General features: G+C 41.2%; 1 protein-coding gene across 1 annotated transcript in view; it reads right to left on the bottom strand.

The window, feature by feature from the left end:
• The window catches only part of ARHGAP22 (Rho GTPase activating protein 22), a 155,078-nt gene that overhangs the window by 103,684 nt on the left and 38,434 nt on the right, over window positions 1-12,960 (bottom strand). Inside the window, exon 3 of the mRNA XM_061196359.1 lies at window positions 365-452. Coding sequence (XP_061052342.1) covers window positions 365-452 — 88 coding nt within the window. The remainder of the gene's footprint in view (window positions 1-364; window positions 453-12,960) is intronic.

The raw sequence follows: 12,960 nt of genomic DNA, 5'->3' as shown, positions 1-12,960 counted from the left end.
GTGCTAGTGGTTTTCCCTGGACTTATTTGCATGTGACCCAGATATTGTGTTTGGACCTTCACTCTAAGGTGTCCCCATGGATTGGTTACCTCCCTTGTTTTATTTTGAATTTAAAAATCCACACTTTCCTCTCACCAGAAGCTAATTACCTAGATAATTGATTGGATTTTCTAAATTCCCCCCAAATGTGCAATATCCTCTAGATTTGGCCCAAATTTCCGAACTGTGCTTGGAGACAGCGCTGGCGTTCCCACAGAGAGGGGTGTTGCGAAGGTGGTCCTTCCCAGGCCAGAGGTGCAGTGACACCGCCAGCGGGGCCACCAGGGCCAGCGCCAGCACAGAGCTGAAGGGTGCTCAGGCCTACCTGGGCTGATCTCAAAGAGGTGCTTTCCCGGGTCCTCAGGGCCAGGAAGAAGTTCAGTCACCTGGGTCCCTTGTAGAGAAATAAAGCCCTAAATAGAGAGACAAACACAAACACGAGAGCATGAGATGGCTGGGAAAGGGCTTCTGTGGTCAGGGATCTGGGGAGCAGAGGGTGGAGCCGCGGGTCAGAGTCCCAGCCCTCCAGGACCTGGATGTGCAGGCTGGGTGCCGGGAGGAGCGCAGGCCTCCTCTCCATGGCAGGGACCGAGCACAGATGAGGCCTTGCACGGGGTCCCCGCTCCAGTGGGGCGACACTACCTTCTGACGCCTTTGGAGGAGCTCTGCCCACAGAGGACTGCCCAGGGTTGTCATTCTCCTGGTTAAGACACGGTAAGCCCAAGTCAGGAGCAGGGAGGAAGGCTCCATTATCGGGGTGGTGGGGGGGGAAATGTGCCCATTTGCAGGTTTTCTGGGGCAGGAGAGTCAGGGAGAGGAAGGTTTCTTGTACGTAACTGTCCAGGTGGTGACATGGGGGAAAGGATGCACAGATCTGTGTGAGCCCAGTTTTGCCCCCTCCTGGCTGGGTGAGATTTCATTTCTTTACCTGTTACGTGGGAGTGAGCTACCACGAGGAAGGTACCATACCTACAGTCTAACTGCCTGGGTTCAAATCGTGGCTCACCTACTTACTGGCTGTGTGACCTCAGGCAAAGTATTTAACCTCTCTGTGCAACTTCCCAATTTCCTTATCTGTGAAATAGGAATAATAATATTCCTTTGTGGGGCTGTTGTGAGCACTAAGTGAATTAGTACTTGGGAAGCCCTCAGAGCAGTACCTGGCATAGTGAAAGCTGTTTATTTGCTAAATAAACCCCAGCTATTACTGTGTGTCAGGGCTCCACACTGGGTGGGGGAACAGCATCCCTGCGTCTGCACTTGCCCAGGTGACTGGCGCGGTCACCTGCTGTATCCACATGGTCGCCTCCAGTCCCCACCCCCATGTGTACTCATGGAGCGCTCTTCTTTCCACTCCCATCTTTTCCAGGCAATTCCTGGCTTGCAAGGTGACTGGAGGCTCCACGTGGCTGCTGGAGTCTTGTGGTGCACGGACACATGGAGATGCCTTTTTCTCATTTAAGCACCGTAAAGGCAGAACGGCGTCTTTACCTATGGATGCTTGCTTTAGAGAAATTATAGCAATAAACCAGAGAACCAGATGGTAATCGGTGTAACTGAACTAACGGTTTCTTTCTAGGGAACCTAGGGCTAGCGGGAATCAATCAGGGCTGCAACCCCAGGATGGGGAAACGTGTTCATTACAGGATGTGGATGAGATCCATCACCGGCTAACGGGAAGGGTCTCTGGTGTTTGCTGTTTCAGTAACTGTCTCTGAGTACTTCTGAGCACTTTGGTTTTTTTTTCCCTCTATGCCTCAATATCTGTCATCCATAAAATGGGAGTAACAATATTGACACTGACATTACTTTCTACTCCAGCTAAATGGAAAAGCAGTAATAACCCTTGTTTACAGAGCTTGTACTATATTCCTGGCTCTTTGTCTAAACTATTGGATTTAATCTTTCTAGAGGCCCCACAGGGGCGAGTACTACTATTCCTATCATCTTGGACAAGCAGATGGAGGTCGGAGAGGTGAAGCAACCAGCCTCCTTGTCCCACTGATGGCAAGGGCAAGCTGGGATGTGCACTCCGGGGGTGTCTGATGATGGAGCACTTTCCCTCCTATATTTGTGACAGCAGCTGCCGGCTGACTTTGTGTGCAAGAAGCTGCCCTGGAGAGCCAGGCTGTGCCTTTGGGACGCACTGCTCATCACTTACTCAGGAGAATCCCAGTGTGGCCCCCATTACTGCAAGGGGCCCTCAGAACTGGCTTTTGGTCGCCCAGATCCCTCCTGCTTCCCAAGGGTTAAGAGCACGGCTTTGATCCCAGCATTTTGCTCAGGCACTTGTGGGTGGAGGGCTGGGAGGGGGGAAGAAAAGGGGAGGGGAGAGGAAGGGGCAGGAGAGCAGAGGGCGTCTGCTTTCCCGTTTCCGGTATGTCATTTGTTAAGGCTGTGATGGAAGACACGTAGGAGTCAGTATGAAGCCTCCAGCTGAAACCCTCGGGCTAGGTCTCAACCTTGAGAGGGCATGAGAGTCACCCCAGGGCTTGTTAAAACACAGAGTACCAAGTTTGGTGGTCTTGCAGTAAATGTTTAACAACAGGCTCTCCAAAAAAAATAAGGCAAGCTGATTTGTAGTGTTTGCCAACTTCTGTGATATAAATACCCTCCATGGCTGATTTCATGTCGTCATTGAATGTGGCACTGGGAAGAAATGCACCGCAGTGTTCCTGCCACATGGATACCATAGGGGTCAACAGGCTCTAGAGCATAGATAGTAGTAAATGAAATCAAACAGTTAGGGGTGATACATTTTGAGGACTGATTATCTTCATTTTTTTTAATGTATTTTATTGAAGTATAGTTGATTTACAATATTGTGTTAGTTTCAGGTGTTCAGCAAAGTGATTCAGTTATATATATATGTGTGTGTTTATATACATATTCTTTTTCATATCATTTTCCATTATGGTTTATGACAAGATATTGAATATAGTTCCCTGTGCTATACAGTAGGACCTTGTTTATCCATTAATTACCTTTGTTTTTAATATAATTTATTTAATTGTAGGTCTGTATGATTTAATTTCTAATAATGGAAATGTTTAGCAACTGGCTGGTAAGCATAGCACTAATAGAACTACCCCTGGGGTTTCTGACTCAGTAAGTCTGGAGAAAGAAGAAGAATCTGGGGATTTCTCTGCCGGTCCAGTGGTTAGGACTCGGCACTTTCACTGCCGTGGCCCGGGTTCAATCCCTGGTTGGGGAACTACGATCCCAAAAGCCGTGCAATGTGGCCCAAAAAAAAAAAGAGAAACAAAAAAGGAGAATCTGCGTTTCTAACCAGCTTTCTGATGCTGCTGGCCCCCAGGGATACACTTTGACAACCACTCTCTAGGGGCACTTAGAGTAAGTAGCCAAAGGAAGGTGCCTTTTCCATAAGCTTACTCAGCACATGTTTCCTCAAGTGTAAAATAAGGATAATAACAGTATCTACCTCATGAGGCTGTTGTGAGGGTTAAAATGATCCGATATTTTCCTGCTGGCCTTGGAGAGCCAGGTTTTGGTTGAGCTGCTGTGCCTTGGACACATGCAGTTCCGAAGGACAAGGAGTACCTCCAGCCACTCAGATAGTGCCCTGGACTAGAGGGGTCCGGGATTTCCCTGAGGAGCCCAAAGTGAGTGTTAGCACTTTGGAGGGGGAGGCTGGTCTCCTTCCTGCAGGGCCTGGGAAGGGGCCAGACATACCATTTGCACCTACAACTGCACAGATGGGCAGCTGGGTGCAGAAAGAGATCGTGCAAACTCCAGTCACACGACAGCTTCCCACAAAGTTTAGTCCCCTCTCCCCCTCCCCCTGTGTCTGAGCTTATGTGCTCTGTTTTGCTATTTACTCAGGCTGCATATCCAGGTTTGTCCTGAGAGGCTGCCAATGACTTCATTCATCTCTAGCTTCACACCAGTGCAAGTCCACTGGTGTAAGGGAGTAACGGTCAAAGGATGTGCTATTCTGTCTGTGTGTAACCGGGCTCCACTCCAGGCCTGCTGCTGGCTCACCATAGCTCCCTCCCCAACCCTTGTGAATGTACCAGCTTGAGAGGGTCCGTGGGTAGACAGTGGAGGCCCCAGACAAAAGCTCCAGAAACTCCTTCTCTCAGACAGCAACCTCTGGGAAAAGGATAAGGCACGTGCAACAGAAGGGCCTTTGGGAGAGAGTATATTTCTTATATTAGTGTCAGCTTAGATGGTTTATTCAAAATCCATCATTTCTACAGCATAATAAATACAAACTCCAGGAACACTGCAGGTGGAGGGGAAGCAGCCCAGTGATTAGCCTTGCTCCCTCTCATTTGTCTAAACCCAGCAATGGGGCACCTAGGATGTGGTACAACCTTCAGGGACTCGTGAAGATGCTCAGAATTCAGAAAGCTTCCTATGTCAGATTCTGAATGTCTCAGTTATCTATTGCAACATAACAAATTACCCTAAAACTTGGTAGCTAAAAACAACAATAAACCTTTATTCTCTTATAGGGTTTCTGTAGACCAGGAAATTTGGAGTGGCTTAGCTGGGTGTTTCTAGCTTGGGGTCTTTTATGAAATGATAGTCAGGATGTTGGGTGGAACTACAGACATCTGAAAATCTGACTGAGGCCAGAGGATATGGTGACTCCCTCAATGGCGGATGTAAAAAAAAGTCTCAAATCTACATTCTAGAGATGAAAAGTACAATGTGCAAATAAAAAATACAATGAATGGGATTAACAGCAGATTCAATGTTGCAAATGAAAAGACTAGAGAACTTGAAAATATAGCCATAGAAACTACTCAAAATGAAACAAAGAGCAAAGAGAAGTAAAAAGAATGAACAGAGCATCAGTGAGATGTGGGATAACTTCAAGCAGTGTAATTTACATGTAATTCGAGTCTCTGGAAAAGGAGGGGGAAACTGAAAAATATTTGTGAAGAAATTATAGCTGAAACTTTTCCAAATTTATGAACAGTATAAACCCACAGATCCAAGAAGTACAATGAGCCCCAAGCATAAGAAACATAAAGAAAAGTAAGTATATGAAGGCATAATCAAATGGCTCAAACCCAGTCATGAAAAGAAACTCTTAAGAGCAGCCAGAGGTAAATGATACAATATGTACAGAGGAGCAAATGTGAGGATGACAGCAAATTTCTTATCAGAAACAATGTAAGTTAAGAAATCAGTGGAACAACATCTTTAAAGGTAGTGAAAGGAAAATCTGTCAACCTTGTATTCTGAATCTAGTAAAAGTATCCCTCAAAAATAAAGGCTAAGTAAAGACCTTTTAAGATACACAAAACAAATAGGAAATAATGCATCATTAGCAGACTCATACTACAAGAATTGTTAAAGACAACTAGGCAGAAAGAAAATGACATTAGACAGAAAAAAGGAAAGGAATGAAGATTAATGGAGCAATAGAAAGTAGAAGATTATAGTAAAAAAAGGTCATTATCTATTTATTAATAATTGAGAAAACAAGTAGACAAAAAAATCAGTAAGGATATAAATGACCTGAAAAAACACTATCAACCAATTTGACCTAATTGCTGCCTTCCTTAACAGTAGAATACACGTGTTTTCAAATGTCCATGAAACTTTTACTAAGATGGCCATAAACGAGTCTTAAAAAATGGAAAAAAATTCAAATACAACATATGTTCTCTGACCACAATGGAATTAAATTAGAAATCAATAACAGAAAAATTTCTGGAAAATCCCCGAATATTTGGAAACCAATTAATGCATTTCTAAATAACCCATACATCAAAGAAAAAAATCAAAAAGGAAAATTAGAAAGTGCTTTGAACTGGATAAAAATGAAAACACAACATATAAAATTTTGTTACATGCCTCTAGAGGAGTAGTTAGGGGGTAAATTATAGCACTAAATGTTGATATCAGAAAAGAAGAAAGGCTTCAATCAATGACCTCAGCTTCTACCTTAAGAAATGACACAAAGAAGAGCAAATTAAACCCAATGTAAAAAAATGAAAAAATAAAGATCAGAGTGGCTATAAATAAAATGAAAAATAAAAAAAATAATAAAGCCAATGAAACTAAAAGCTAGTTCTTTGAGAAGATCATAAAATTGATAAGTCTCTAGCAAGACTAATTGGGAAAAAGAGAGAAGATAAATTGTCAATATCTGGAATGAGAGAGGTGACCTCACTACAGATTCTTCAGATACTAAAAAGATAATAAGGTAATGTTAAGAAAAACATTATGTTAATAAATTTGGAAATTTAGATGAAATGGATAAAAGAAGACACAAACTACTGAAGCTCAGTCAAGAAGAAATAGTTAAATAGCCCTATATCTAGTAAAGAAATGGAATTTGTAGCTAAAAACCTTCCCACAAGGAAAACTCCAAACTCAGATGATTTCACTGGTGAATTCTACCAAACATTTAAGGAAGAAATAACACCAATACTACACAAACTCTTTTTGAAAACTGAAAAAAAGGCATGGTTTCCAGTGCATTTTATGAGGCCAACATTACTGTGATATAGAACAGCCGAAGACATTATAAGAAAAGGACACTGTAAACCAATATCGCTCAGGAACAAAAATTCTCAGCAAAATTTTAGCAAATCAAATTCAACAATATATAGAAAGGAAAATAATGACCAACTGGGGTTTATTCCAAGTATGCAAAGTTGGTTTAACAAACCAAAATCAATCAATGTAATTCACCATATTTATAAACCAGAAAAGAGAAAAGATCATCCCGATAGATGCAAAAAAAAAAGCATTTGACAAAATTCAACATCCATTCCTGATAAAAATTCTCAACAAACTAGAATAAAAGAGAACTTCCTCAACCTGATAAAGGGTATCTCTGAAAAACGAAAAGCTAATATCATACTAAAAGCTTTTCCCCTAAGACCAAGATCAAGACAATGATGTTTATTCTTATTATTTCTATTAAATATTGTACGAGTCCTAGCTGTTGTTACAAGGTGAGAAAAAGAAATAAAATTTGTCCAAATTGGAAAGGAAGAAGTGAAAGTGTTTCCACAAACAACATAATTGTCTATGTAGAAAATCTGATGAAACTTTACAAAAAAAAAGCTACTAGAATTAATAAATGATTTTGGCAAGGTTTCAGGATACAAGACAAATGCACAAAATTAAATAGTATCTCTCTCTATTAGCAATGAACAATTGGAAATTGAAAATCAAAACCATTTTACTTGCACCCTAAAATATGAAATACCTGGAGATAAATATGACAAAAGATCTTCAAGATCTGTGCACTGAGAACTATAAATCATTGCTGGGAGAATTGAAAGAAGATATAAACAACTGGAGAGATATACTGTGTTCACTGGCCAGAGGACTTACTATTGTTAAGATGTCAATTCTCCCCAAATTGGCCTAAAGATTCAAAGCAATCCCAATCAGAATCCCAGTAGTGTTTTATAGAACGTGCCCAGCTGATTCTAAAATTCATATAGAAATATAAAGGACCTACAACAGTCAGACAACTTTGAAACAGAATAACAAAGTTGGAGATCTAATACTTCTGGATTTCAGGACTTATTATAAAGCTATAGTAATCAAAACATTGTAATATTGGCATTAAGATAGACAAAGAAGTTAATAAAACAGAATAGAAGGTTCAGAAACAAACAAACAAACAAACAAATGGATTTTTGACAAAGGTTCAAAGGCAATTCAGTGGAATATGGATAGCAGGATGGTATTTTCAGTAAATGGTGGTAGAACAATTTTATATTCTTGTGTAAAAAAATGAACTTTGATCCATGCTTGACATCACATATAAAAATATACTCAAAATAAATCATATACCTAAAAGTAAAATCATAAGATGATAAAACTTCTGGTAGAAAACCTTTATGACTTTGGTTAGGCAAAGACTTCTTAAATACAACATCAGAAGCGCAATTAATTAATAATTTGACCTATTTAAATAAAAAACCCCTGCTCTTTGAAAGATATGATTAAGAGAAAATATGAGTTATACACTGGAAGAAAATATCTGAAAATCATATATCTGGTAAAGGACTTGCACCCCAAATATACAAAGCACTCTCAAAATATAATAATAAGGAAACAAACAACCCAATTTAAAAAATAGGCAAAAGATTTGAACAGATACTTTATTATATCTGTAATATAGATAGACATAGGAATGGCAAATAAGCTCATGGAAAGATCCTCCACATCATCAGTCATTAGGGGAATGCAAATTAAAACCACAGTGTGGCATCACTACATATCTACTAGAATAGATAAGATTTAAGACTGACCATAGCAAGTGTTGGTGTGAGTATGGAGGACCTAGAACTCTCATACACTGCTGGTAGGAATGTAAAATGGTACAAACAATTTAGAAAACAGTTTAGCAGTCTCTAAAACTGTTAAAATATACCTAGGATTTGATCCAGCCATTCTTCTTCCAGGTATTTACCTAAGAGAAATGAAAGCATATGTCCATACAGAGATTTGGACTTCATTTTTAATATCCCCAAACTGGACACAACCCAAATGGCCATCAACAAGTGAATGGATAAACAAACTGTGGCACAGCCATACAGCGGGATACTACTCAGCAATAAGAATGAATACAAATGCATGCTACAACATGGGTGAATCTCTAAATCATTATACTAAGTGAAAGAAACCAGAGTATGTTCTGTATTACTCTGTTTACATAAAATTCCAGAAAATGCATACTAAACACATTGGTGATTGCCTGGGGTCAGGGGTCAGGAGGGGCAGAAGATGGAGGAGGGATTACAAAAGGATACAAGGGAACTTTTGGGGGTAATAGATACATCTTGACTGTGGTTATGGTTGCACAGGTGTACACATGTATTTATCAAATTGTACATGTTAAATATGTGGAGTTTATTGATGATAATTATACCTCAATAAAGCTGTTATGAAACACTGACACTTGATTCAGTTATTGGAAAAGTTTTAAGTACATGTATTAGTTTCCTAACAGAGCACCACAAATTTAGTGGCTTAAAACAACAAAAACTTATTTTTTTTTTTACAGTTCTGGAGGTCAGAAGTCTGAAATGGGCCTTACCAGGCTACAATCTTCTGGAGGCTCCAGGGGAGGATCTGTTTCCCTGCTTTTTTGCAGCTTCTAGGGGGTGCCTGCATTCTTTGGCTCTTGGCCCCTTCCTCCATCTTCCCAGCAGCAATGTATCTTGAAATTGCTCTCAGACTCTGACCTCCTCTCCTGTCTCCTTTTCCACTATAAAAGACCCTTGTGATTACCCTGGACCCACATGGGTAATCCAGGATAAATTTTTATGTTAAGGTCAGCTGATTAGCAGCCTTGATCCCATCTTCAACCTTAATTCCTCCTTGTCACATAACATTCACATCGTTGGGGAGACATTATTCTGCCTACCACAGGATATTTGGAACAATGTGGGTATGTGACTCTACTTCTTCAAATGTAAATTTCATGAAATCTCAATATAGACCAAGTATTTCTGATGAAAGCTTAGTGTCTAAATTGAGATATGCTCTAAGTGGATTCCAAAGACATCACGTAAAAAAAGAATGTAAAATATCCCATTAATAATTTTATGTTGCTTACATATTGAAATGATAATTTTTGGATATGTTGGTTAAGTAAAATGTATTATGAAAATAAAAGACAAAGAACCCAGTACAAAAATGGGTAAAGGGTATTAACAAGAAATTAATAGAAGAAATACAAATGGTCAATAAACATCATAAGATTCTTAATTTAAAATGACTACTGGGGAGGAGGGACAAATTAAGAGTATGGGATTAACAGATACACACTACTATACATAAAATAGATAAGCAACAAGGATTTATTGTTTAGCACAGGGAATTATATTCAGTATCTGGTAATAATCTATAATGGAATATAATCCGTAAAAAAAAAAAACTGAAAATGTTAAAAAAAAAAAAAAAAGAAACTGAATCACTTGCTGTACACCTGAAACTAATTCAATATATTATAAATCAACTATATGTCAATAAAAAGTAATAAAATAAAATGACTGCTAGTATCTAATATTGGGGAAAGCAAGAGAAATGGGCATTCTCAGACATTTTTGATGGGATAGTAATTTGATAAAGTCTTTTTGAAAGTAATTTTGTAATGTCTGAGATAATTTGAAAATGAAATATCCTTTAACCTAGTATTGAATTTTGAGAATTTGTTCCAAGGAAAGACAAACACACAAGGATGTATGTATAATGATGCTCACTGTAGCATTTTCCCTACCACAAAAAGTGGGAACAACTTACTTGTCCATCAATGGGGGAGTGGTTAAATAATTTCTGGTACAGCCATATCAGAATGAGGTAAATAAAAAAGGCTTCTAAGCAAAATTGTTAAATTTAAAAAAAAGAAGTGCTAGAAAAATAATTTAGTATTTTCCCATCTCAATTTCTGTTTCTGCCCTCTCTCAAGAACCCACGAGTAACATGTAAATATACAGAAATGGCACAGAAAACTTACACTTTGGGAGGGAGTGCTGGGAATGGTGAGGCAGCTTTTATGTTTTGCCCTGTAATGTTTGCATCAAAATAAGAAAATTTAATGTAAAAGTACAGAAGAAAAAATAAAAGAGTCGTCAGATAATTCATGGGGTGCAGTCCATGGCTGAGTAATGGGCTGTTGTCATCTTTCCACTGTCACTCCCTGGGTGAATGCTCCCCCATGTAACGTGTCAAGGGCCAGGCCAGCCTGCCCCGCTTCTCTGCAGCCTGGAACGTCCATCTATTATTCCCAGGCAAAGGACAGTGATTTCCCCTCTCTCTCCTTTCTGCAAACATCTGGAGTGGCAGGCCTCTCAACTTCCCTTGGACTTACTGACAATTCCTCTCCAAGTCCTCTAACCAGAGCACACAAGCCCCTGCCCACCACAGGAGGCTGCCATAGCTTGTTTGGCAAAGAATGATCTCTCTTGGGAACAGTTCCCAGGGCACCGGATCGTCTGGGGGCCTCAGCTCGGTCCAGGGGAATGAATGACAGTAACAACAGCAACAATGACAAAGATTTCTTTTCACCTGTCTCTATTCAGTTGTCTCATGCCCAGAGCTTACCCTAGTCATGAAAAGATAAACATCAATTACACTTTAAATCTGAGATGATGTGGGACAGTTATGGACACCTCACAGGTGTTAGCTTCAGACAGATCTGGTTTCATCCTGACACTACTGCTTATTGACAGTAAGTGCTTGGACGGGTTCACTTCTCCTAGCGTCAGTTTCCCTCTCTGTTCAATGGGGTTCTCTGGGAACCAAATGGGATAGAGTGAGCAGAGGGCCTGGAACGGAGCTGGGCTGTAGCAGGCACCGAAGAAGGCAGCATGGTGGAGGCGTCACTAGTGAAAGCTTACAACTACGGCTCAGACTGGGCCTCCAATGCCTGTGCAACAAGGCGAGCTTCAATTTCCTCCTCTATAATGTGATGTGTTTTGAGGCTTTCGTGATCCAATGCCTCCACAGCACCGGGTTGGGTGCCTGGCAAGAGTAGTGCTATTGTTGTGATTTGTGAGTTATTACATAGCCAAGGAATAGAGTCTGCTTATAACCATTTTACAGGAGTTGGAATACATATAAACATTTAAAAATAATTATAGGGGTTTGTAATTATTGTGACATTGACACTTAATGTGGGACTCAAGCAGGTCCAGGGCTGATGCCTGGTTTTATTACTTGTACAATGAGGACATTAACCTCTGTCCTTTTTTCCTCACTGGGCTGCCTGAGCTGGTGCTGTAAAGCGCTAAAGGCTGAATGAATATGAGTACTTGTCATAATTATTATTTTGAAACCATTTTGGCCGCTATACCTGTTCATTTTTTTGTCTCTAGGAACAATCCCTCCCCCAATAACACCATCACTTGTGCCACAAAATAAGGTATGGTGTAGATTCAGGAGTCCCAGGATGGTGAAGGACTGGGTTCTTCCTCCATAGTTTGCAGTGACAATCCTGGTGGGACCTCCTGCAGGGGCCGGGATGTCTGCACTTCTACCACTGGTCTGGGTTTTGGGCTTCCTGATTGTTCTGTGAACTTCACACTCTAATCCAGCTCTTGCTCCTACCTGATCAAAGCTGGCTCTCTGGGAAGTCTTCATTTTTCATCTTGTCTAGAGGGAGACTGTCTGAAGAACCAACTTCTGAAATGCTTCTTAACAAGTGGCATGATAAGATTTTCCACTGGCAGCATCTTGGAAAATTGCACACGTTTTAAAAAGCAATCACTCAGGGTTCTTTATCTCCTATTATTCTGATTGTGGCCTCAGATCAATCTTAAAAAGCTTTAGCCTCTGACACCCAACCAAGAACTGAATCACTCTAAATTTTAAATAACACAGATCAGAATGAAGTTCAGTGCCAAGCTGGGAACCATCCTCCTCCTTCCTTATCATACAAGCCTTTAGCCATGGTCCATTACTGTCCAAAATGTAGATATTTAAAAAGGCAACCTAAAAGTTGGAGACAAATTGCTTCTTGGCTGGGGCACCTTCCCTCCCTAAGGAGTTGAGATGAGTCACTTCTCTGGCCTCATTCCAAATGCACTTGGTGTGCTCCACGCGTCTCCGTGCCCCGCTTCACCACCATGTCAGGGCTACACCTGATCTCCCGATAGAATCTGTCAGCCCGTGAGGGGTGCCCCTCGGGGCAGAGTGTTGGAGGGACAGCACTGTGCTTGGCAGAAAGCAGGGGCTTTGGGGTCTGAGCACCAGCTCCCTGCACCTTCCTGAACCACCCCAGATGGCCACAGGCCCTGAAGCCCTCACCGGGAAGGCCACCCAGCCTGGGGCCTGAGCCCACACAAGTCTAGCTGGGATCAAGGGTGAGCCTGGGACCCAGGGCCTGGGGCAGACTTGCGGCACTAAGCCTGGGGTCTGGGCAGAGCCCTCAGCAACCCTCCAGCCCCAGCGTTAACAGTCTCTCCCAACCTT

The sequence above is a fragment of the Eubalaena glacialis genome, chromosome 1, assembly GCF_028564815.1.
Source record: "Eubalaena glacialis isolate mEubGla1 chromosome 1, mEubGla1.1.hap2.+ XY, whole genome shotgun sequence".
Taxonomy (NCBI): Eukaryota; Metazoa; Chordata; class Mammalia; order Artiodactyla; family Balaenidae; genus Eubalaena; species Eubalaena glacialis.
The sequence above is the reverse complement of the archived record's forward strand: the minus strand, read 5'-3'. Positions and strand labels throughout refer to the sequence as shown.